Below are 26506 nucleotides of genomic sequence, written 5' to 3' on the forward strand. Positions count from 1 at the left end.
CATTTCTTTAAGCCGGCCTTTCCCTAACGTGACCCACAGTTTACAAAAAAGGAAATAAAATGCATCATTTTTTAAATTGTTGTGCAGCATTATTTTTTAAATCAGCATTTAAACAATTTAATTGTATTCAACATAGTCTTTAAAATCTTCTCCTGGACCATAAAAGTTAATTTAGGAGTTTATAATTATGAAATGTATTGATTGAAGGAGTGTGTTTATGCATATATATTGTGTACAAGCAAGATTATCGCCCAATATATTGATAAAAGAAGCTTTTTAATCCATAATATCGATATCAGCATCAATCGGCCCTCGAGCTGAATAACCTAAATGTGCTTGACCTGACCGTTGGGTTAATAGATGAACTTTCACTGCAGTCAGTTAGACTTTCAGGTTGTTGACCTGATCAGTAAACTCATGAAGTCGTGTCCCTCAAATGTCGATATAAAGTTTCCATTTTAAAGTTCATTTTCTGTCTGCTTGGAGTTTTAATGAGTTAAGAATAGTATTGGATAATTAAATACCTTTAATTGAAGTTTAAATTCAACCTAAAGTGGGAAGAAAATAAAGAAGAAACTAAAAAGCTCTCAATCCACTGCAGAGTTAAAAGAACTTCATATTTTAAAATGTTGGGCTACGGACGCACTTCAAACCTCAATAAACAAGATTAGAAAAATTCAAGTTGACATAAGGCTTTAAATTCAAGACGTCTTTATCTTTAAGCTAATTTGCTGCAGGTTTGGTTCTGAAAAGTGAATCTGGCAGCATTTAAAACCCCTTTTTCCTGTTTTTATATAAATCTCTTCTTTGAAATCCAAACAGAGATATCAGATAGAAATAACACAACCGTATATTTGACTATATTGAGGATTCTGTTATTTCATATTTTCACATATCACAACAAGAGCCTGAACATATCGTGTGTCATTTCTGGCTTCTTGGATGAGGAAACACAAACACAACTAAAAAGGAAACAAGTTAAAAAATCAAATGCTTGACTTTAAAGATTCTGGCAACTTCCTGGGGTTTCATTTTTCAGGAGTATCAGATGCGTTGCTCTGTGATTTTAAAGTAACGATGATACGCCAGAAGCAGAAACTAGTGCAACATTTAACCTTTGTGTCGTCCTCCCGGGTCAAATTGAACCCGTCTGTTTTGACTGTTCCTTCTTTCCTCCCTCCCTCCTTACTCCTTTCCTTCCTTCCTGCCTTCCTTTCTTCCTTCTCTCCTAAATTCCTTCTTTTCGTCTTTACTCCTTTCCTTCCTTCCCTCCCTCCTTACTCCTTTCTTCCTTCCTTCACTCTTTCCCTCCTTCATCATTTCCTTCCTTTCTTCCTCCCTCCCTCCCTCCTTTCCTTCCTCTCTCCTTTCCTTCCTTCCTCTCTCCTTTCCATCCTTCTTCCTTCCTCTCTCCTTTCCTTCCTTCTTCCTTCCTCTCTCCTTTCCTTCCTTCTTCCTTCCTCTCACCTTTCCTTCCTTCTTCCTCCCTCCTTTCCTTCCTTCCTTCCTCCCTCCCTCCCTTCTTCCTCCCTCCTTTCCTTCCTTCTTCCTCCCTCCCTACCTGACTCCCATACTTGACTCGAGGACAACAGGAGGGTTAAGAAAAAACAAAAAAACACCCCAAATATTGTGAAGCATGCAGTCTGATGAAGAGAAAACACTCGGTGCACAAATGTGTCATGATTGTAGAAAAGCATGGGATTTATTAGAAGGGGAAACATGAGGAACATGGACATAAAATGGCTTCTCTCATTCCTGTCAGTATCTACTGGAAATGCCGCAACTAAGAGCACGACAGCATCGCATTATTTTATCCGTTAGCCTTTAAACACTTATGAAACATGAGGATTCCTCTTATTTTCTGATTCCCTCCCTCCCTCCATCCATCCCTCCCTCCCACTGACCCATCCCTCCGTCTGTCCACCCGAGCTCCAATCCTTCGCCTCGGTGGGAATGGAGCAGCTCAGGATTCAACCAGCTGGAAAACAAAAGGGAGAGAGAGAGGGGAAGAGAAGTCTTGGGTGAATTACAGATACATTTCAACAAGCCATGACTAACTGTACTTTTTTTTTTGGGTCATTTAAATGCTGGAAGTTTGACAAGAGAAATGAAAAACGGACAAAAAAAAAATTACTCCTATCCATCAGCGAGTTCAATTAGCGTTCACTTTAAAGTGCAAATAAAAAAAAAGAAAAGAAAAAAAGTCACATTCATTGACGCCAAACAAACAGATTTCCAAGAGTGATAAATACAAAATAAAAAAAAAAACATCAGTACAGAATATTAAAAGGGAAATATGGCATGAAATTGTCTCGCCGAGCTAAATAAAAGAGTGAAATCTGCCTACTGGGAACTGCTGAACATCTGCTACTGTTTTTCATCACAACAACCCCCGAGAGAAAAAGAAAGATCAGTATTCAGGGGGAAGCTGCAGGTGACACAGTCTGCATGCAAGATGTTTCCACTGAACACAAACACCAGGTGACTACAGAGTAGTGGCGGAGACTGGGGAGTCAAGGAGAAGAGGAAAAGGTCACAGGAGTGCTCAGAGGCCGAGCTGCGAGTTTCTATCTATCGATTAGTATCGATCTATATATATATGAGAGAGAGAGAGAGAGAGAGAGAGAGAGAGAGGGAGAGGGAGAGGGAGAGGGAGAGGGAGAGGGAGAGGGAGAGGGAGAGAGAGAGAGGGAGAGGGAGAGGGAGAGGGAGAGAGAGAGAGAGAGACAGAGAGAAAGAGAGACAGAGAAAGAGACAGAGAGACAGAGAGAGAGACAGAGAGAGAGACAGAGAGAAAGAAAGAGAGAGAGGGAGAGAGACAGAGAGAAAGAGAGACAGAGAAAGAGACAGAGAGACAGAGAGAGAGAGAGAGAGAGACAGAGAGAGAGACAGAGAGAAAGAAAGAGAGAGAGGGAGAGAGACAGAGACAGAGAGAGAGAGAAAGAGAGAGAGACAGACAGAGAAAGAGAGAGAAAGAGAGAGAGACAGAGAGAGAAAGAGAGAGACAGAGACAGAGAGAAAGAAAGAGAGACAGAGAGAGAGACAGAGACAGAGAGAGAGAGACAGAGACAGAGACAGAGAGAGAGAGAGAGACAGAGACAGAGAGAGAAAGAGAGAGAAAGAAAGAGAGAGAGAGAGCGAGAAAAAAAAAAAAAACTCAATTACTTCTCCTGAGAATTGAAGACAGCTGAAATGTTTTCCGCATCGTTCCCATCGTAGGAATCAATGAAAGTCTTTGGACAGGAACCCGAAAATACAAGCGGAACAAAAAAAGTGAAAAGACACCTTTGGGAGAAGAAAAAAAAAACCAAAAGCCTGAATTCAAAACATTTCCGAGAAGGAATTTTTTGGAGCGTCTGACGGACAGAGCTCGTCGTCTCTTTGATCCAATTCCCTTCACGCTATCTGTGATGTCAAAGCAAACCTCTCTGTTAAAAAGTTACATTTAGTTCAGTGTTAAACTACTGAACCCTCGGCCTCCGAACACTCAGTGATGAGACAAAACTATACAACTTAAACCCAACTTTAAAAACACAAAACTTCACATTACGTACAACAGACTTCATTCTTTTTAAAGTGCTCGTACTTTAAATGCAATGTAATCTTTTTTTTTTTTTTTTGATAGATTTGTTTCCAGCGTCTTTGCTCCAGTCTTTCTATGACATCACTTAATGTAAATGTTGAATTATGAGCAAAAATATTCAGTCCAGACGGGAAAAAAACAGCAGTTACGGTCATTTTTTAAGACATTATATCCATGCATAAAAAAAAGAGTCTTAAAAAAGGTGCCTACACGTTACCATGACAACAGTCTTTAAAGTTAATTTTATGTCAAGCTGTGCGAGAAGGGTCAGTTACGGTCATTTCTTGAGCCCAGATTTTTTTTAAACATTATATCCATGCATAAATAAAAAAAACAATCTTAACAAAAAGGTGCCTATACGTTACCATGACAACAGTCTTTAAAGTTAATTTTATGTCAAGCTGTGCGAGAAGGGTCTTAATAAGCCGTCTGCAATCAATTGTGAGCCATGTCAGGTTTTAACGCTGCGGCAGTGAAGATTAAAATAATTACATTCAATCAGAAACACCTTATTAACCAGTCTCAGCCGCAGCGCTGCCATAGCTACGCCGCTCCTCAAGAGGAGAAACGTGTGAAGCCGGTCGCAGGCAATGAAAAAAAGGGCAAAATAAAAGCAAGCTTGGAGGTAAATATGGTGTTTAGCATTTAGCATTACACAAGCTGTAAACGTGTGTTGCCTTCACATTGTGGGATTTTAGTTTTTAATGTCTAGAGTTAGATCGATTAATTGGCTGATATGAGCTTCCTGCTGATGTATCGTATCTGTAAAAAAAATGAGTTTGAGATTATTTAGAAACTAAGAACTGAAAAGCTTTTTTAAACTGTTAAAATATCAAACTCAGTCTGTATGTTGGTCACAAAAAAACCCAAAATGTGCATGTTATGTATTTATATGTTCTACACACTAAAAAAAAAAAAAAAACTCTTTAAAACCAAAGAATCCCACACACTGACCATCACTTGAACTCACCTTCATGTTACTTTGTGTTATTAGGGTGAGTTCAGGTAACAGACAGTCTGCAGGTTACCTTGGTTTTCTTTTCTAGTCTTCATGTTAAAATGATTACGATCTTCCATTATGAGACCTTTTAAACTACAGCTGGGCAATATACCGACATTATATCGACATCGTGACATGAGACCAGATATCGTCTTAGATTTAGGGTGTGTAATTTTCTGAACTCACCAGACTGTTCCAGCTGTTGTAGTATTTTCCTTTTACCCACTTTGTCATTATATCCACATTACGATGATTATTAATCAAACATTTCATCGTGTAAATATTTTGAGAAAGCATCAACAGTCATCTCTACATTATCGTTGCAATATCGATATCGAGGTATTTGGTAAAAAATATTGTGATACTTGATTTTGTCCCTATTGTCCAGCCCTATTTTAAACTATAAATACTGATATAAGACAATCTAGTGTTGGTCACGCTGTCTTAATTTGGACTGGGTCAGAGTCTTAATGTTCGGTCGCCAAAGCTCTGAAGTCACACATTTGTCCCACGATCATAAACTTTCATCTAGGCAAACTTAATATTTCAGTGTATGAGCGTCTCAAGGAGTTCGACATGCCCTGCAGCAGAGTACATACTGGACTACAATGACCACATTAAAAAGGTCAAGTTGCTCCACTAAACTTATCAAAATATTTAACATTGTGTTCTCCTAGTGAAGTCTGCTCCTCTTCTTTTTAAAATCCTAGTCTTCTTCTATTCCCATTACACTACAGTTCTTACAGTACAGAGTATAAAGTGCTTCTTTCAACATACAACAATAAACAGGTTCATCACATTAACTTCCTCCCGAGAGTGACAGTAACTCACATGCTCTGCCAGGAAGAGAAAGCAACCGCAGCTTTATGAACCTTGTAAAAAAAAAAAACCCAGCGCTGGTGTCGGGCCAGACAGAGCTGACGTCACACCGTTCAGGTCTTCAGACATGATTCAGCTACTTCAGTGAGAACACAGTGCAGCCTGTTTCTCTGTTAAAGTGCGTATTGATTTAACAATCACTCATAATAATCAAATGCCAAGTTATTTTTTTCTCCTCTCTCCTCACAACTAGCCTCGCAGTCTGTCTAAACTGTCTGGAGGGTCATTTCTGGAGTCCGAGCGGTAGTTAAAACCACAGAGGAACAGGACAAGGACGAAGAGGAGAAAGAGGAAACAGGACAAAGAAAGAAAGTAAAGATAAAAAAAGAGGAAGGATGTCCTAGGTTAGAGAGGTAGAGGAAACTAAAAAAAAAAAAAGTGTCCAAACATCGGAAACATCAGTGTCATTGTGAATTTGAGGTCAGACACTGAAAGTTGCAAGCTGTTCCTTCCTACTTGGTCCAAAGATAGTTTGAGATATTTAGTTGTAATAATAATTATACTATTATAAAAGATAAATTACATTCTGGATGTTGGGTTTCATTAAGTGGCATTTACTCAAGTTTGTCTTTGTTTCTCTGAGCAAATGATTTAGCAATCACACAAAAGAAGCTGCATCATGGAGTTTTTTTCACATTCAAAACTATTAAACGGTCGTCATAGCGATAATTTAACTTATAAAAGCCATCTGCTTCGTTTCTCTCTTAATGCTACAAATCACACTGCAAATGACTCCAGAGCCTCTAATGTGTTTCTACCTTTAGAGGAGTAAAAGAGGAGGAAGTGTAGCCTGCCTGCTTAAACAAACTGCTTTCATACTTTAAGTGCACGAGGAAGAGAAAAAGAAAAAAGGGCAAAGTCACCGATTAAACAAGAGCAAACATGCCCAGCGAAGGCAAATAATATGCAACCAACGTCGATGCTTTGAAGCACATTCAGGTGTAAGAAAAAAAAAAAAAAAAAAAAAAGCAGCTCTTGAAACATGCACGGCTCTCTGCTCTGCCAAAAAAAAAAAAAAAGAAATCCTTAAATCTCATCGTTTCTATACGGATGAGAAGCAGAAGCAGCGGAGTTTGTTATAACGCAGAAGCTCTACATTAGCTTGTTCGCTTTCAGACTTGATTTTAGGATAAAGAGTAACAAAATAATCCTTTCTGTTTCTACAACAGGGATCACACTGGTTCGAATTTCTTGAATCACGTTCAAGTCTCTGTCTTCCATCTTTACACCTTCGCTGAGACACTTGATCAACTCTTGTATAATCTTCAGTGACGGAAATCAGAGAGAGGAGAGGAGGAGGGGGGGATACAGGAACGAAGAATGGAGAGAGTTTTTTTTAAATGAAGAACACTTGGTCTTTACAGGCGGTAGCGCGGGCCGGGACTTCCGTGGCGGAGGAGAAAGCCGCTATGATGGAGGCGAAGACGACGTTGGGGTTCTTGGCGGCGTCGATGGCCGTGTGAAGACCCCTGGCTCTGTAGTACTCCACCAGAGGGACAGTCTGACGGTGGTAGGCGTCCAGGCGGGACTGCAGCGTCGTCTCGTTGTCGTCGCTGCGGCGGATGAGCGGCTCACCTGTCAACTGGAAGCACAGGAGAAGAGAGGGAACACGTGAGAAGAGGGACGAAGAGAGAGAGATTGAAAGAATAACAAACCGCATACTTTCCTACTACTCGTACTAACTCTGACGTCATTTGAAGTATGTAGTGTGTTTCAACTGCGTAGTATGTGATTTAGAGTATGTGAGAAGTTCCTGGATGGTTTACTAGATTCTCCAGAAATGCAGAGTATGCATCAAGAGCTGATTACTCACACTCAAATTACCCAAGATGCAACGCAACTTCTGACAAAAACCCAAAATATAAATGTCACAGATCACCACCGAGGGTATGTTCGCTTCCTGTTTTCAAAATAAAAGCACCAATTCTATCGTTATGGTTTTCTTAATAATAAAAGGTAACGGTTGTTTTATTTTGTGGAAATGACAGGAAGTGCGTTACTCGCTACGGCTAACTTGAGTGGCTCCGAATTCTCAGGAACAAAACTTTAAACGTGTTATTTGGACAACTTAGCGCCACATTGTGGATCTAAAGGGGTACTTTACTTTCTTCCTAAAAAGGTTAGAAATGTGGATAAAGTGGTTTATTTACAGAGTTAGAGCTAAAATGAAATCAGCTTCAGCCTGATGATTTCAGCTCGGGTAGGAACCAAATGCATTGTGGGTCATCGTGTAGTTTACTACAGTGTAAACGGTCTGCCTACTATCTGGTTGTTTAGTATGTAGTATGTAGTATAGAAGTATGTAGTATAGAAGTATGTAGTATGTAGTATAGAAGTATGTAGTATGTAGTATAGAAGTATGTAGTATGTAGTATAGAAGTATGTAGTATAGAAGTATGTAGTATGTAGTATAGAAGTATGTAGTATGTAGTATGTAGTATAGAAGTATGTAGTATGTAGTATGTAGTATAGAAGTATGTAGTATGTAGTATGTAGTATAGAAGTATGTAGTATGTAGTATAGAAGTATGTAGTATTTGGTTTCAAACACAGCCTGAGACTTGTACAACAGGTTTCATTTTGCGTCAAACAATGAGGTCAGTGCTCTTTTTCTTCTGTGCATTGAGCTCATTTCAGTTCATCCAGATCTAATCTAGAGTCACTTCACTCCTCTCGCTTTCTCTCTCTCACACACACACACGTCACTTGTTGCCGTACTGAAACCCGTTTCTTCTGTTCTGCTTCAGCCTTTCCTTTTCTAAGCTGGAGGATTGTGTGTCTCTGTGAATGGTGCTTTGTTAAACACAGAGGAGGAAGACGCTCGGTTTAAAATCACAAAGAGTCGTGACGCAACGTATTTATCGGTTTGATATCTGTGTGCCGAAACTGACCTCGTTAAGCAGATCAGGTATCAGGAAGACTTTCAATAAAAGATTCTTTGTTATGAAAGTCAAAGTTTCCGCCGTCAGTTACTCTCATTCAGTCACAGCAGCAGCGCAATAATCCCTGAGCTCATGTGACTTCATGTAAAAGTTGCTTTAGTCTAAAACAGGGATGTGAAACATGAGGCCTGTGGGCCAGATTCGGCCCGCCGAGGGGTCTGATCCGGCCCACTTTCCTTATTCTTCCCTTCCTTACATCTTCCCTTCCTTCCTTTCTGTCTTCTCTTTTTTCCTTCCTTCTTTCCTTCCATCTGTCCTTTCTTCCCTCCTTCTTTCCTTCTATCTGTCCTTCCTTCCTTCCTTCATCTGTCCTTCCTTCCTTCCATCTGTCCTTTCTTCCTTCCTTCCATCTGTCCTTCCTTCCTTCCTTCCTTCCTTCCTTTCTTCCTTCCTTCCTTCCTTCCTTCCTTCCTTCCTTCCATCTGTCCTTTCTTCCTTTCTTCTTTCCTGCCATCTGTCCTTTCTTCCTTCCTTCCTTCCATCTGACCTTTCTTCCTTCCATCTGTCCTTTCTTCCTTTCTTCTTTCCTGCCATCTGTCCTTTCTTCCTTCCTTCCTTCCTTCCATCTGTCCTTCCTTCCTTCCATCTGTCCTTTCTTCCTTCCTTCCATCTGTCCTTTCTTCCTTCCTTCTTTCATGTCTTCTTTTTCTTCCTTCCTGTCTACTCTTCCTTCTTTCCTGTCTACTCTTCCTTCCTTCCTTCCTTCCTTCCTTCATTTTAATTTATCCGGCCCACGTGAGATTAAACTGGGCAGTATGTGGCCCTTGAATGAAAATGAGTTTGACCCCCCTGGTCTAATAGTTTGGATCCAGTATTAAACTTGGTAAGCGGACCTCGAGCTGAGTGATGATAAACTTTCTTACTCAACAAAGACTTTAATTTAAACTTTGAGGTATTATATTTAAAAGCTGACAGCAAACAGTTAACATGTTTTGTTTTTGTATTTATTTTGTATTATTTTGAACCTCACAGCTGATCTTTAGCTCTCAATGTAGCTTTTTCTGGCCTTTCAGTTTCATCCCACGGTCTAAATCAACACATGGAGGTTTGCTCCAGTGAAAAATGAGTTTAAAGGCCCCCTCCACTCAAAAATATGTTTCTTCTTCTTGCCCTTACAGATGAATGTTTGAGCTTTGTTTACTGTATTCCCAGGGATAAACGTTTAAACTTAATCAAGATATGTTTTTTTAGAGCTTTTGATTGCATTTCATGGTCTTCAGTGGAGTTTGCTCAGTAAGTGGACCTGGAGAAGATATTTTATTTAAAATCTGACAGTAAAAGGAGTAAACACATTTATTTTGTATTACTTCCAACCATAAAAATGATCTTAAATAAAATCTGTCCCCTACATTTGAATTTTTGAGCTTCACTGTGCAAAATTTGACACTAAACATCTGTTTTCACATTCATCTGGGACTACTATCTGGGAGCCAATTCTGGTTTAATATTCAACTTATACAACTTATACAAATGTAATATGGAAACTCAAAGCCTGCAGGGCTCAAAAACTGAAACACCTTGTGCCCAGCAGTTCAACTTTTAAAATGAACAATATTTACATATTCATAGATTATTGAATTTTAACGAGGGAGAAGGAGAAGATGTATATTTAAGAATTTTAATAACTGAACACATCTGTCATCATCATTAACTGTCACAGTATGTAAATAATACACTTAATCACTGAATTTCATTAAGCTGCTTTGGTTTCAGTGTGTTGGGCTCACAGAGACATTTCGCTGCTCTTATTAACACTTTTAAAATGGACAATATTTACATATTCATAGATTATTGAATTTTAACGAGGGAGAAGACGTATATTTAAGAATTTTAAACCCATATTAGACATAAATTATGACTCCAAGTCGAGCATTTTAGACACATTAAAACACGTCTGGAGGGGAACTTTAAATATAGTCTTCTGGCATTATATAAAAACACCACATCGGTCATCATCATTAACCGAGAGACCTTTTTTAACAGGAGACATTTTCACGTCACAGTATGTAAAATGTGAATAATAAATTTTAAATCACTGAATTTCATTAAGCTGCTTTGGTTTCAGACTGTGTTGGGCTCACAGAGACATTTCACTGCTCATATTAACACTTTTTTTAACATGTTTTTCTGCTGTGACAAGTTAAGAGTCTATGCTGTAAAAAAAAAAAAAAAAAAGGCCTGCTACTCTCCTGCTAGAGGCCAAGCAGTCGCCTCTCTTCATCTCAAATGAAATCCTGAAATCCAAGGTTGATGTCTCAAATGATTTATACAAGCAGAATACGTCAAAGCACTTAGTCTGAAGCTGGCTGACAGTCACCGACACACAGCCAGGCAGTCGTTTCAGGTAGGTGGCAGTTTAGCAAGAAGTGGTTTCTAAGTGGGTTTATAGTGAAACTACTTACGTCATCCTTCATGGGCTCTTTGGGGGGGTTGAACTCCTCGTGGTAGGAGCGGCCACTTGGCTGATGAATTAGTCTGGGGAAAAACGAAGGAGAGACGGTGAGAGGAGGTGGAGGACAAGACAAGGACGGAAAAGAAATCAAGAGTAAGGAGCGGAGGAGGAGGAGGAAGAGGAAGAGGAGGACAGATGAGGGTTAGACAGCTACAGTGACTCACTTAACTACTTAACTGTCCTTTTCACATCCCACTCCATGCCCCTGTCCTACTTTGGCTTGAAAAAGGAGGCAGCAGCCGGCCTCTTGCACCTCACAAAAAAAAAAAAAAAAAAAAAAGGCGTGTGGATAATATAGAGGGGTGATAATAAAAGAAAAAAGGACAAAAAAGCCGTGCTGCATTCACAAACAACAATAAAAAAACGATTTCCCCCAATTCGATTTCTCTCTAAAAGCGCTGACACGTGTACGGTTGAAGGTCTGTGGAAAAAACAAGCCTGCCCGTTCAGTGTGTGGGTCAGCTTCAAATCAGAGCACAGCGTGTAATATTAAGCACATCTGTGGCCATTATGTGAATCATTATTTGTTGCTAAGCGGAGGCAGAAGAGCAGAGAGGGATGGAAACGTACCGAGAAACAACAAACATTACATTAACCCTTGTGTCGTCCTCCCAGGTCAAATTGACCCTGTCTAATTCTTCTTTCCTCCCTTCCTTCTGTACTTCCTCCACCCCCGCTTTCTTCCCTCCTTCCTCCCTTCTTTCCCTCCTTCTCTCTTTCTTTCCTCTGTCCTTCTTTCCCTCCTTCCTTCCTTCCTCCTTCTTTCCTCCCTCCTTTCCTTCCTTCTTCCTTCCCTTTCCTCCCTTCCTTCCTTCTTTCCTCCCTCTCTTCCTCCCTCCTTTCCTTCCTTCCTTCCTTCCTCCCTCCCTCCCTCCCTCCCTCCCTCCCTCCCTCCCTCCATCCCTCCTTTCCTTCCTTCCTTCTTCCTCTCTCCTTTCCTTTCCTTTCCTGCCTTCCTTCCTCCCTCGACTCAAGGACAACAGGAGGGTTAATAAAATCAGTGCGAGGTCAGAGCAGGAAGTGACACGTTAAAATGTCTCAGAGCATCTTGGTGATGGAGCGGCTGCTGCAGGACGCAACACGTTTCCTTTGAGGCTAAATGGACTCAAAGAGGAAAGATCTATCGTTATTTCAATGTGTGGAAATATAAATTATATGGAGAGCCAAGAAAATAATTAAATGTCAGAATACCTAGTTTAGTTGTTGCATGTGGTTTGTGGCAAAAGTTCAACCTTGGAAAACATTTTTTAATATTAATTCTTACTCAATAACTGTTGCTATCGCTAAATCAATAACTGTGTGCAGTTCCTGGTTTTTAACTCATGAAGTGCCTTAAAACAGAAAGGCTGAGTCTGTTAGATAAGCAGTTGTAGGACTTAACTATTAATGAGTGAGTCCGTGAGTTGGCAAGATGAGCAATTCAAAAATAGTTTTAAAAGCAGCATCAGGTTTGTTAAAATGTACTTTTTGTATTTTTGTTGGTTTTATGTAATTTGAAATGACATTAGCACCATTTTTTACCAATAGAAAGACTGAATGCTCCTGAAAATGTCAAATGGTGTAACCACAAAAGAATGATAAATATTAAATATTGTTTCCACCTACAGTGTATTTAAGTGGAATAATAATGACTTCCTGATCTCCATGATTCCCCAGATTAAACGTAATATTTAGAACAATAGTATTCCATTATCTTTATTTAATATAAACAGTTATAATGTAAGATCATGCCAAAATTGTTGATATGGTGTTTTATTGACAAAGTTTTTATGGTTACACCACTTAGACATTTTTGCCATAATCCTCTAATATATTCTCTCAAAATGGATTAAAAGCAGAAATGCTATGTTGGGTCCACAAAAAGTTATTATTATTTAAACCAATAATACACGTGTGAATACACGTGTTTAGGATTCGTCACTATGGATTAATTTGAAGCCGTTTGGTGACTTCGTAAAATGTGACCGACTTCAAAGAAACTACATGTTAGCTCATCACTCAAGTGCAGCCCTAAAAAAAAAACAAAAAAAACAAAAAAACACACAATACAACGTAAATCCTACAACGCGTTTTATTCCATCTGATCCCTTTTATTTATCGTTATCCTTTATCTCTTCTATTTAGTTCTTTATATTTTCTGCATGCATTGGGCTCAAATTGCTTTTATTGTTTAGATTAGTTCAAATTTGTTCAGTATTATCAGCTTGTCAGTCGTAAAGCACTTTGAATGCATTAAGCTGAACAAAACGGTGTGATTGATATGTTGGACTTAACGTGTGTGGTTTACATCAGCGTACTTCACGTGTGTGTTCGTACTTGTTCAAACTAAAATTCTTTTGAAGATCTAAAAACCCTAATGGGGCGTTGGCAATGCTTTTTGGCAAAGTAGAGTTATATGAAACAGGATGGTGTAACACGGTTTGTCTCTCATAAAGTTGAGCTCTACTTCTACTTCGCCTCCACGGATCAGAGCTACTGCATTGAAAACAACAAACAAACAAAAACAAACAAAAAGGTTTTGCTCACAGTTACGAAAGCTACCGAGATGTTTTCGGGCCTTCATCAAATATTTATCATCAATATTTTAACTTTATTGCAGAGCTGTGGGCCTCTGTCTGTCTGAAAGAGGTTTTTCTCTTTAACCCTCCTGTTGTCCTCAGGTCAAGGAAGAAAGGAAAGAAGGAAGGAAGGGAGGAAGGAGGGAGGGATGGAGGAAAAGAGGAAGGAAGGAAGGAAGGAAGGAGAGAAGGAAGGGATGAAGGAAAGGAGGAGGTGAGGAAGGAAGGAAGGGAGGAAGGAAGGAAAGGAGGAAGAAGGAAGGCAAGGAGGGAGGGGGGAAGGAAAGGAGGAAGGAAGGAAAGGAGGGAGGGGGGAAGGAAGGAAGGAAAGGAGGGAAGGAAGAAGGGAAGAAGGGAGGAAGGGAGGAAGGGAGGAAAGAAGGAACAGTCAAAACAGACGGGGTCAATTTGACCCGGGAGGACGACAGGAGGGTTAAGGCCTCCCTCCTGATGAGCCCAATCTGTTCTGCTTAGCACAGCAGACTTCAGCGAGTAGTAGAGATTTCACTTCTTTTTTCTCTTTCTTTACTCAGAATATAAATTTAGAGAAATACGTCGTACATGTTTGAGCCTGCAATAGATCCTGGAGTCTTCAGAACGGACGTCGTTTGTGGGGATGTGCGAACAATCTGGCGTCAACTCGAGGAGGAAGTGCAGGTAACTTTGCAAACGCAGCATTCAAAGCAGCTTGAAACTCGGACTTTTGACTTGAAGGGAGGATTTTGCAGACGCTCACCTCAAGTTTGTAAAGCTTGATCATGTTTAAACAGACATGTCCACTTCACTTGCTTTTGGTTTCCTTGTTTCTTGTTTTACTTTCTGTTGTCCTCAGGTCAAGGAAGGACAGGAGGGAGGGAGGAAGGGAGGAAGGAAGGAAGGAAGGAAGGAAGGAAAGGAGTAAGGAGGGAGGAAAGAAAGAAAGAAAGGAGTAAGGAGGGAGGAAGAAAAGGAAGGAAGGAGGGAGCAAGGAAGGAAGGAAGGAAAGGCGTAAGGAGGAAAAGAGGAAGGAAGTAAGGAGAGAAGGAAGGAAAGGAGTAAGGAGAGAGGAAGGAAGGAAGGAAATGAGAATGGAAGGAGGAGGGAGCAAAGAAAGAGGGAAGAAGGAAGGAGAGAATGAAGGAAGGAGAGAATGAAGGAAAGGCATAGGGAGGAAAAGAGGAAGGAAGTAAGGAGAGAAGGAAGGAAAGGAGTAAGGAGGAAAAGAGGAAGGAAGGAAGGAAGGAAGGAAGAAAGAGTCAATTTGACCCGGGAGGACGACAGGAGGGTTAACAGAAGGACAATCTCAATAACTCAATAACTGCTATAAAGTTCTGTGTTTCCTGAGCTGTAGCTTCTAATAAATCACTCCTATGCTATTCTATACATTCATGAAAAGTAGAGTTTCCCTCACAGTTTAAAACCTATACTGGACACTAAACAGCTCACTTCAGCAGCTCGGACACGTCGACATCTTCAAGGATTCACACCTGCTACCTTTCCAGCTGCAGGATGCTAAAAAAAACAAAAAAAAAACCCTCAGGCTACCGTCTCTGCTTAATCGCATTAATTCATGCTCCACTTCTCTGCAACATTATCTCCTTGTCCCAGACTCTTCTGTTCACACGAATCAATCTACCTGCCCAGGTGGATTTAGGCACACAGACAGAATGAGGAGCTTCTCAGTCAAAAGAAAGAAGGAAAGAAAAAAGAAAAAAGAAAGAAAAAAAAAGAAAGCACCAACTTGGCAACTCATAAACCGGTGTTGTGTCCCGGCTACGTGCTTGGGAAATAAAACAGATTGAATGTCTCTGGTGTTGAATAATTAACTGTCTGTCTGTCACGCTGCTGCTGGCTCCTACCTGCCACAGATCCTGCGGACCAACAGAGAGTCGTCAACGGCAAACTCGATGACGGAGTCCAGATTCTCCTGTCTCTTCTCCAGCAGGTCGTCCAGCTGGAAGAGACCAACAAAAAGGAGGAGGTCACGTATAAAGACATGAGTGATATCTGATCATGAGAACTCCCAGCTCTTTTTCCCCTCCGATATGACGACTCATACTGGTGAGAAGTAATAAATAAAAACATCAGCTGAATGCCGAACACAGTGGAAATGTTGGCAGGATGTAATGTAATCCTGCTGCAGAGTGAAAAATGTGGATTCTCAGACAGTGACTGGGACCGGTTATTATTAGAAACAGATCTTAACTTCTCACTTCTAAAGTAGATTTGTATTTTATTGCAAGGTGAGGTTTTGATAGACGCCTTCTGGGTCTTGTTATTTAACCCTCCTGTCATCCTCCCGGGTCAAATTGACCCCATCTCTTTTGACTGTTCCTTCCGTCCTTCCTTCCTCCTTTCTTCCTTCCTTCTCTCTTAAATTCCTTCCTCTTTTCGTCTTTACTCCTTTCCTTCCTTCCTCCCGTCCCTCCTTACTCCTTTCCTTTCTTCCGTCCCTCCTTACTCCTTTCCTTCCTTCCTCCCGTCTCTCCTTACTCCTTTCCTTCCTTCCTCCCGTCTCTCCTTACTCCTTTCCTTCCTTCCTCCCGTCTCTCCTTACTCCTTTCCTTCCTTCCTCCCGTCCCTCCTTACTCCTTTCCTTCCTCCCGTCCCTCCTTACTCCTTTCCTTCCTCCCGTCCCTCCTTACTCCTTTCCTTCCTTCCTCCTTTCCTTCCTTCCTCCCTCCCTTCCTTCCCTCCCTCCTTTCCTTCCTTCCTTTCTTCCTCCTTTGCTTCCACCCTTCCTTCTCTCCTAAATTCCTTCCTCTTTTCGTCTTTACTCCTTCCTCCCTTCCCTCCCTCCTTACTCCTTACTCCTTTCCTTCCTTCCTTCCTTCATTCCTTCCCTCCCTCCCTCCTTACTCCTTTCCTTCCTTCCTTGACCTGAGAACAACAGGAGGGTTAAGAGAAGGCTTTTTTCTGAGAGTGGATTTCAATTTGCAAATGTACAGTTTTAAGTTAGACCACCATGAATGTTTTTATTCTGTGATTTTGAGAAGATTTCACAATATGTAACAATTCTGCTTTAAAATGTCTAAAACCTACTGGAGCTATGTTATATAATTTGTTAAGTTGTTGTTTTTAAATTATCCCAAAGAGTATCACCACTGTCGTTTTAAGCCAGAAACTGTCACTGTTTTTTGTTTTGTTTTAAGTCACATTTTTAAGTGTATCTTTTAATAGGATGAAGGATTTGAATCATCGGACGTCTAGATCTCAAGTTATCAGAGAAACAAGCCGAGCAAACATTAGCAGCAGCCCCTCCTTACATCCTGCGTCACCAAACAGCGTCACAGAAACACTGATTTAAAAAAAAAAATGTTCCCACCATCAAACTACTTCACTCAGTGTTCCTCCCGGTTTTAATCATCTTGTACTTTTATTTTAGGGAAGGAGGAAACATCTGTAGATAATTCAGCTCCTGATAAAAAACCTCCTGAATGACGAATCCTCACAATTACAAGCTGTTTATTTAACGATGAAGATAACAGCTCCATGACCCCCGCACTACTTCACATCATCATCATCCTCATCATCAAACTCTGTCTTTTATTATTGTTTAGACTGAGAGACCCCTAGTGGCAGAAATTACATAATGTGCATTCAAGGTTGTAAGATTTTCTGCTCCTGACCTTTTCATTCAAATAAAAACAACATTTTGAGGATGACATTTTTCTTTTTTAGTTAACTGACAGTTAGATGTTGATTAATATACTTGATTTAAATGACTCCACCATATTATTAAGGATTTTTGGGGGGCATTGTTGCCTTTGTAATTGGGATTGTATACAGTAGAAGCTGAGAGGAAATGAGGAGGGAGATAAAGGAAGGTCAGAGTTTACATTGTCTTAAACCCTCAGTCCACCAGGGAGCCCTTTCGCAGCACTCCTTCATAAATAAACTCTACTAAAAAAGGACAGTTTTAGTTTCACGTTACGTAACAGCGGCAAAGAACAACTAGGAAGAACATTGAATTAAATCTAATACTGACCATCTCTGCCTGTTTGACTGTGCGAGGGAATCCATCCAACAGGAAGCCCTTCTTGCAGGCCGGCGTGTCGAGGTTCTTCTCGATGAGCTCCACGACCATTTCATCACTGACCTGCAAGATAAAAGAAGATAAAAGACAAGTCACTCAGTTTCAGTTTGATCACCGTGTTGGTTTACGTCTGACTGCTCATTTAATTAACCTCCATGCATACAGGAATAGGCTGGACGAGCATGTGTTATCTTTTAACCCTCCTGTCGTCCTCCTGGGTCAAATTGACCCCATCTCTTTTTGACTGTTCCTTCCTTCCTCCCTCTTTCTTTCTGCATTTCCCTCCTTTCCTTCCTTATCTCCTCTTTTCCTAGCTCCCTACCTCCTTATTCCTTTCTTTCCTTCCTTCCGCTTTTCCTCCTTACTCATTTCCTTCCATCCTTCCGCTTTTCCTCCTTACTCCTTTCTTTCCTTCCTTCCTTCCTTCCTTCCTTCTTTCCTCCTTCCTTCCTTCCTTCCTTCCTCCTGTCCTTCCTTGACCTGAGGACAACAGGAGGGTTAAAAGTGACATCCTATTAATGGTTACAAAACTATTTAAGGGTTGGTGGGTAAATAAGGGTTGGCAAGATGAGCAACTCAAAAATATCTTTAAAAATCAGGTTTGTTCAAATGTTTTTTGTTTTTTTTTACATTGAAATGACATTTGCACTAAAGGTAAGACTGAATCCTCCTGAAAATGTCAAATGGTGTAACCACAAAATAATGATAAATGATAAATATTTTCTACCTACAGTGTATTTAAGTGGACTTATACAAATAATTACTTCAGTTAAAAAAGAAAGAAAAAATGGTTCCTGATTAACATGATTCCCCAGATTAAATAATTAATTTAATAGATTTAATATTTTTAACAGGGGTGTCAAACTCATTTTAGTTCAGCCCAATTTGACCTCCGTCTAGGGGTCGCCTTATAAGATACTGATAATAAATGTGTCAAAGCTCCGCCAAGGAAATAGTTGAATAATTATCTCAAGTTGGATATTCATGGTAAGATCGGAAGCCCTGATTGTGAAAGTAAGTGAGGGTTAGGGATAGTTTTACAGAAAAACTGGAATAACTTCTCTGCAATTTTCATACTTTGCAAAGTTATCATACCAAACTAGTTGATATGGTGTTTTATTGAGAATTTAGTGTTTTTAAACAAAATTAATAATTTGGTATTATTTGGTTTTTATGGTTACACCACTTAGACATGTTTGCCATAATCCTAATCATAAGAACTTTTATGTTGGGTTCACAAAAAAAAAAGCATGTGTGAAGTTATTCATATGTTTATTATCACATTTGAACGCCTTTAAATTTGACTAAACCACATGGACTAATTTGACTAAACCACATGGACACAAAAAAACCGTCACTGACCCAGAAACAAAATAACACAGAAGACAGTGTCAAAAATACAGATAACTTCCTCCAAATATGGCTCTTATTTCATTTAATGTATGAGGAAGTAACCTAGTTTGCCGTCTTATGGTGTCACACACTCTCTTACACACACGCTTGTATTTTAAACATTGGTGTCAGTTAATTTTGGCAGATGTAAAAAGTTACAGGAAACAAATCAAAGATCAGAAATGACGAAGTGATCTGGGACTGAGCATGATGGAGCTGTAACATCGACAAAACCCTAAAACAGGGTAAATAGAAAGAGAAGGACACCACACACACACACAGACGGAGATCATGAGACCAAGATGAGCTGAAATGTTACCAGTTTGCCAGCATCCATGGTCTGTTTGAGCCTCTTTCCGAGCTCGGAGCCTGAGGCCACCATGGCCCTCAGCATGTCACCGGTGGCCAGGTGGCAAACACAGTACTGCTCCGCTAGCCGAGGGGCCTGCAAGGAAGGGAGAGAGAGATAATTCAGGTTAGAGCTCTTTATACATCTTCAGGCGTAGAAAAAATAACCACTAACAGACAAAATTAGGAACATTGTGGCCGTAGAGCTGAACTTTTCCTCCATGACTACACAGAGACAAGCATCTCTATTTCTGGATGGTTTAAACATGAGAGCAGCTTTTGTGTTTTTCTAGTAGATCATTATGTAACCCAGTTTTATGACTAATATGTTCTCTGTGTGCAGATCGGGTGAAATCACATACAAGTGTTGGAGATTACGCTGTTCCAGCATCATCAGGGTAAGGTGTTATAACACAGCATTTAAAAAAAAGCAGCTTTTTAACCCTCCTGTTGTCCTCAGGTCAAGGAAGGACAGGAGGAAGGGAGAGAGCAAGGAAGGAAGGAAAGAAAGGAGTAAGGAGGAAATAAGGAAGGATGGAAGGAAATGAGTAAGGAGGAAAAGAGGAAGGAAGGAAATGAGTAAGGAGGAAAAGAGGAAGGAAGGAAAGGCGTAAGGAAGGAGGCAGGGAGGAAAGGAGGAAGGAAGGAAAGAAAGGAGTAAGGAGGAATAGAGGAAGGAAGGAAGGAAAGGCGTAAGGAGGGAGGAAAGAAAGGAGGAAAAGAGGAAGGAAAAGCTTAAGGAAGGAGGGAGGGAAGAAAGGAGGAAGGAAGGAAGAAAAGGAGGGAGGAAGGAAGGAAAGAATGGAGTAAGGAGATAGGGAGGAAAGGAGTAAGGAGGGACGAAAAGAGGAAGGAAGTAAGGAGAGAAGGAAGGAAATGAGGAAAGAAAGAGGGAGGGAGGGGAAGAACAAAGGAAAAATTAAAGAAAGAGGGAGGAAGGAAGGAACAGTCAAAAAGAGATGGGGTCAATTTGACCCGGGAGGACAACAGGAGGGTTAAAGAGACAGTTTGTGCTTTTTGAAGTTGGCTTGTATAACAGTGTAGTTATCTATAGGCAGTATATGAATCTTAAGACCAAGAATATCCATCTGTCCTATAAGACCTGAAACATAAAACCAGATCTGCCACAGAGAAGGGTTAAAGAAATAAGAGACCGAACACGCGGGAGTAATGCCAGAACACGTGTCACTCGGACTTCAACACGGACATGTGGCTGATCTGGCAGAAAAGGGTCATTTTGACATTCTTAGTGGCAACACTTCACTGACGCCTGGGTCTTCTGGTGCCGATAAAGTTGCAACACAGATTAAATTGAATTATGTAATTGTGGAAAAGGGTTTGATTACAGGCAAAAAGGCAAGTATGTCGTACTGGGAAGGAGTCACTGCCCTTTACGCTGACTGGCACTCTCACTGTTTCATATCATTAGTCAAAGTCAGAAATACATGATATTAACCCTTCCATACAGTTCAGCATCAAATTTGAACCCGTTTTTTTACTTTTGAGAGCTGTAAAAACACCATATACACATTTATTTTAGTTTGACTTTACTTAATGTGACAAACAGTACACAAAAATGGAAATAAAATGCATCTTTTAAAAAAAATGTGTACAGCTGATACATTTTTATATATGCAGATGCACAAATTTCACTTGTATTTATGTAAAAAAAAATCAAAAATCAGCATTAAAACATATTATATTCTTCATATTGTATCAAATAAAATAGTAATAATAAGATTAAACAAACATGTATTAATGACTGATGGGGAATTTATGACTGAATAACTGTATAGAGTAATTATGAGACAGATTATGAAGAGTATGTGAGGGTTTAAAACATGTAATGCTTCATTCCCCACTGTTCATTATTATATTGGTCTAACCTGAAGAACCAGTTTGACCAGAACAGATGCTGCTGAACTTCCACCTGGCCTGGGCGTTCTCCACATTAAACCCTCTTTTGTGTTTGTAATCCATCACATCTAGCTTAAAAATGTCAAGTGGTTCTAGGGTTGGGCGTTAAACCGAATTTTATTTTCCATTATGGCTAAGAGAGAATATTTATTGTGCCTCTTTCTGTTTCACTATGATGCTCTAGTAGTTCATGTTTGCTCCTCCCTGAAGACCTCCGACCTGCATTCAGCGTCACTCCCCCCCGTCCGTCACTCAGCAGCAGCTCCTCACTACCGGCCGCCTATCCTGCCTTCACCAATAGTTTTTTTAAAGTCTGCTCCACATGAAGAAATCAGCTGTGTTTGTATTTATTGAATCATTAATTTTATTGCCTCGCCCCAAAGTAGTGACTCAATCTGTCTGTAGTGAAGCAGACGAACTCGCAGATGGATCAGGAGAGTTATTAAGCTTAAAAACACATAACAGTGAGACGTTTGTGTGATTAAAAAAAAACAGCTGTCAGATTACACTTCTCTAAAATGTGACAGAAATAGACTGAGCATTTAAAAAACAACAACAATGCAGCAGGTCTCGTTGTGTCTCGATGTTACTGTACTGTGAGTCAGTGAGTAATCGTGTTAAAGAATCAGGATCTCAGCATTTTACTGTCCTGGCAATGATATCATAAAGATAAATAAGTAATTGTTTTTTTACTATCTATCATCTTTTATTACAGTACAGTGATCAAAACGCCACACAGTGAAAAATGACGATCACAATTTTCCATGGGCTAATCTGACATCTTCAAACTTACATTATAATGGGGCTGGATGGCTGTAATTCATAATTATTTACATTACAGATCAATTTAGTACTTTTAAATACACGGTTTAGTCTTTAAGTGGTGAGAAATGTTTACCACAATGATGACCACCACTCTAAATCCAAAATATATTTAATTTACAATCATATAACAAGAGAAAAGCAGCCTCTGGAGCCACAGAATAATTGGCTTCCCCCCCCCTAATTTAACTAATTAATTGTACCTTTAATGATTTTCTGTTGATTAACTACATGAGTCCGCTACCTGTTTGAGCTCTAATACAAAACAAAGATAGTAAATCACATTTAAGAACTGACACTCAGCAAATATTTGTTTTTTCTGTTTGATAAATGAATATAAAAGTTGTTGCCAGTCACTTTTATTTTCGATTTTAATGGACTAGTGATGTGACCTCAATGTGAAAACCACATCACACACAAGCAAGAAATAGACCGACATTAACACCTTGATACTGAGAGTCAACAGCTCGTACTGAAGATATGATAACGCTATCTATTAATATAGAGACTGATAACAATCTATGCCAGTTTCAATACAGCAGTTTCTCAATTAAACACCAAATATTAGCTCACTGTAAGATTTTGGCTAGATTTACTCACTTTTCTTTGCATTATATCACTCCAAACTAAGATGACTTGTGGATTTTTTTGTTACTCATTTGGGTTTTGGTAAACTACAATGAGCATTTAAAACTTTTTATAGGCTCATTAAACCAACTTATCGAGCAGAAGTTGACCCATATCAAAACTAACCTTTAGAACTGCTTCTGCAATTAAAGGAACGGTTCACAATTTTATGTCTTAAAGCAAGAGCCTTGTTCATAGTGACCATTAGAAAATCCCTTCATAATGCAACAATACAGTCTTTTTAGTGCCAAAGTCAATGTTTTTGTGACTATACGTCCACCACAGCTCAACAGGAGAACACAAAGAGAGAATTTGATGCTTTAAAAAAAGACTGTAAATGTGGCAGATATCCACTTATAAGCTTCACATCTACTTTTAAAGGACTGTGTGGACACACTGTGGATTTTGACCCCTATCACTGTCATTGAAAGCACATTTGAAGGAGATCTTTTAATAGCTGGTATGAACGAAGAGGAATGATTACAGCTAGAAAGAAACCTCTTTCACTGTTCATCTGGACACCTGACTGCTATTTTAGGACAAACTTGAAAATGTGATAACCTGTCCTCCAAGTTTTAATTCTGTATAAACAAAATAAAGTGCAACCAAAAACTGTGGATCACTTGTGGAAGAATCAGATCCTTTACAGAGTAGTTAAAGTATTACACTAAAGGTAGTAGTTTGATCCTTCTGACTGATTTATTTATTTATAGAGAAGTTTAGAGGGGGGAAAAACACTATTTGGTGGAGCTGTTGATAACTCATAGCCATCTGAAATGTGACCCCAACTACTAATTTTGCTCATTTATATGTTACTCTAAGATGTATATCATTATCATTTATCTGAAGTGGTTGTGGCTCAGGAGGTAGAGTGGTCGTCCACCAATTGGAAGATTGGTGGTTCGATTCCTCCAGTCCACATGTCGATGTGTCCTTGGGCAAGACACTTAACCCCAAATAGCTCCCATTGCTGTGCCAACAGTGTATGCATGTGTATGAATGGCTAGTTTCCTCCTGATGAGCAGGTGGGCACCCTGTGTGGTCGCCCCTGTCATCAGTGTTTGAATGTGTGAATGAAACATGTAGTGTAAAAGCGCTTTCAGTGGTCAAAAAGACTAGAAAAGCGCTATAAGTACAGTCCATTTACTTAGGCTGTAACTTTTCCCCCCACTGTACTGTTGTCAATATGAGTTTCTCTCAAAGGTGGATCAATAAAGACATATCTTATCTTATCATAACAATATGTTGTATTTTAAGAGCTTATATTATATCAAATCTTCATCTGACAAGTAAGTTAAGCTGCCAAATACATGTAATGGAGTAGAAAGTACAATATTTCCCCAACGTAGTGTAATGTAATGGAGTGGAAGTATATATTAGTATAAATGGAAATAGATCAGTACAAATACCTCAAAGTTGTACTAAATGTGTTTATTTAGTTAAACTAATCATAAAACTGACAAACACATGGACTATAGGTAGCAGCAGCGACTATACAGACTGTGGTCATCAGATATATGAGTCCATATGCTAAATGCTGCTATGATATGTAAGTAGATTAGCATTAGCATTGGTTTCCCTTGGTGACCATGCGTTAACAGCTAGCAGCTAATGCTAACAGCTAATGTTAGCTGTTAGCCTTTAGCTCACCTGAGTCCCCTTCCCGGCTCCGGGAGGTCCGAGCAGAATGGCCCGGATCCCCTCCTGCATGTCGGCTATTGCCTCTTTGAGCTGCGCGCTGGGGGCCATGTCTTAACCGGGAGACCAGCAGGACAGAAAACTTTACCTAACTCTGCCTTCCAGTGCCCTGCTGACACTTCACCAAGTTACCCCGGAGAGGAAGAGCCTCCGCCTCTTCTTCGCGACAATGGTGAAGTCCCGCCCCCTATGGGGAATACGGGCGTCTGATTGGCTGTCTCACGATCAGTTATTTATGGTGTGCGCTGATTGGCTATAATTCAACAACGCCTACTATCGTAACATCCGATGAAGGCTTCAGTCCAAAATGTTAAATATGTGTAACAATAATCAATATATGTAACGGTGTTATGTGTGTATGTTAAATTATAGTTACTCATAATAAATGCTGATGATTACAAAGTCAGACCATTAAGATTTTGCTCTTTTTTGTTGACATTTAACATCTTACTGAATACATATGTTGCTGTTTTTATTATCTGAAATCAACATTTGTTATACCTTGTAAATAAATCACACACTAAGCATTGTCTTTGAACAGGAACTAGTTTTTTTTGAATAAATAATTCCCTCATACTGGGACAATGGCAAGGCAAGGCAGCTTTATTTATAGCACATTTCATACCCAGGGGAAACTCAGTGTGCTTTACTTAAAAACAATCATTTAGCAGTAAGAATTGGAAACAAAGAACATATTCATACAACTTTTAAAAAATGGGTTTATTTTACTGTAAAACACAATTAATTCACCAGTGTATAAAACTATGTATTTCCTTACATTTACACCTTCCCTTTGCATGAAGTAGTAGTGTCATAGTTGTTGCTATTGCTGCAAACATATCAAACTACAAACATTATTAAGCATAAATAAACTCGTTTCAACCATAACATTTGATGAGGTTTTGTACCTTGTTCACTTTTGTCTGGGGATCAGCTGTTAATTGACTTTTTGCACTGATTTCTCACACTGTAATGTACTTATGTTACCACTAGGGGGCATAAAAAGCATTTATGAACCAGGACAACTAGCTCAAAGTTCAGCAGAATCAAGTGCAAGATCCAGCAAACCCAAAATGTAATGTCTCCATATGAGGACACAGGGTTGCGGGAGGATAAATATGTTAAGTTTAACTGCTGGGCACTAGATGTCTCCCTTTTCACTGCAAAGTCTATTCTCAGTGGGTTAGTGTCCACATCACACTTGTATAAGTTGAATATTGGCGCAGTTGACTGACCATTTGTAATGTCATTAATCATGCTCTCATTCCTGCCCATCAAAAGTATATTTTCAATGAGCTCAGGGAAATGTTCACTTTCAGCAGATGAATGTGAAAACAGCCTATTAGTGTTGAACTCTGCACATTGAACAACATATTTTTGAGTAGAGCGGGCCTTTAACTCATTTTTCACTTGATATAGACTATGGGCTAAAGCTGTAACCTCCAGAAAAGGCTCTCTCTTGAGTTCTTAAGTTTACCTGTGAGGTTGGAAGTACTACAGAATAAATGCAAAAATAAAAATGTTCACTCCATTTACTGTCAGATCTCTCAACGTTTAAATAACATCTTCATTTATTGAGAAAGGAAGTTCTTCATAGGTCAACTCGTGGTCACTTACTGAGCAAACTTAACTGATAAAGATCATGAAATGCAATCGGAAGCTCTACAAAACTTATCTTCATTGAGTGTGAAAGTTTATACTTGAAAATGCAAAATGAATACACTAATTAAAAGATCCCATATACTGGTGTAGCTTTAGTTAGGTTCTTTTTGGGTTCTGCCTTTGTTGCTTTCTAATTGGTTGTGATATATAATCTTAAAAGAAATTATTACTTTAATTCACAATTTTTATATACTTTAATTTATCACTAACTAGTCATATATAGTTAAAATCAGCACTACAGAGCTGTTTGGTGTAAAAAATAAATAAGACTACTTATCAGGTGAAAAGGCAAGTCTGTAAAAATGTGTCTTCAGACAGGATTAAAAAGCAGAAACAGTGTCAGCAGATTGAGTACTAACTGGAAGACTGTTTCAGAGATGAGGACCCAGATCTCACTTTGATCTTAACCCAGACTCTGAAACAGCTAACAGGCCAAACTCAGCTGGTCTAAGAGGGACACGAAAGGAATCAACAGTTAATCATCACTTAATAGTGGTAATAGTAATATTAACATAACACATCATCTATCTGTAGCCTGTGAACAATGATCTTGATAAAGCCCTTCCGTAAAACTCACACAGGAAGATTTGTCAAACTTAAATGTGGTTTTCT

The 26506-nt window shown here is 39.5% G+C and overlaps 1 protein-coding gene across 2 annotated transcripts; it reads right to left on the minus strand.

The window, feature by feature from the left end:
- Window positions 1-1677: 1677 nt before the first annotated feature.
- ak2 (adenylate kinase 2) lies at window positions 1678-24378 on the minus strand. 2 transcript variants are annotated; one of them, XM_053334603.1, is made up of 7 exons: window positions 24185-24378; window positions 19140-19265; window positions 17381-17491; window positions 15252-15346; window positions 10806-10878; window positions 6825-7044; window positions 1678-1978 (listed from the first exon to the last, which is right to left on the minus strand). In XM_053334603.1, the coding sequence occupies exons 1-7, from the start codon at window positions 24281-24283 to the stop codon at window positions 1971-1973; spliced, it is 732 nt and encodes a 243-aa protein (XP_053190578.1). In that variant the 5' UTR covers window positions 24284-24378; the 3' UTR covers window positions 1678-1970. The 2 variants fall into 2 exon arrangements, with proteins under 2 accessions (XP_053190578.1, XP_053190577.1); XM_053334602.1 differs by lacking the exon at window positions 1678-1978 and having other exon boundaries at window positions 6799-7044.
- Window positions 24379-26506: the final 2128 nt, after the last annotated feature.

Source organism: Scomber japonicus, chromosome 15, assembly GCF_027409825.1.
Source record: "Scomber japonicus isolate fScoJap1 chromosome 15, fScoJap1.pri, whole genome shotgun sequence".
Classification (NCBI taxonomy): domain Eukaryota; kingdom Metazoa; phylum Chordata; class Actinopteri; order Scombriformes; family Scombridae; genus Scomber; species Scomber japonicus.

Coding starts and splice junctions, on each gene's coding strand:
- ak2 (XM_053334602.1), bottom strand. CDS start 24,283: ATGGCCCCCAGCGCGCAGCTCAAAGAGGCAATAGCCGACATGCAGGAG. Junction 15,347..17,380: donor CAGTCAAACAGGCAGAGATG/GTCAGTATTAGA, acceptor GGTCTCTTCCAG/CTGGACGACCTGCTGGAGAA. Junction 7,045..10,805: donor AAGAGCCCATGAAGGATGAC/GTAAGTAGTTTC, acceptor CTGTGCTTCCAG/TTGACAGGTGAGCCGCTCAT.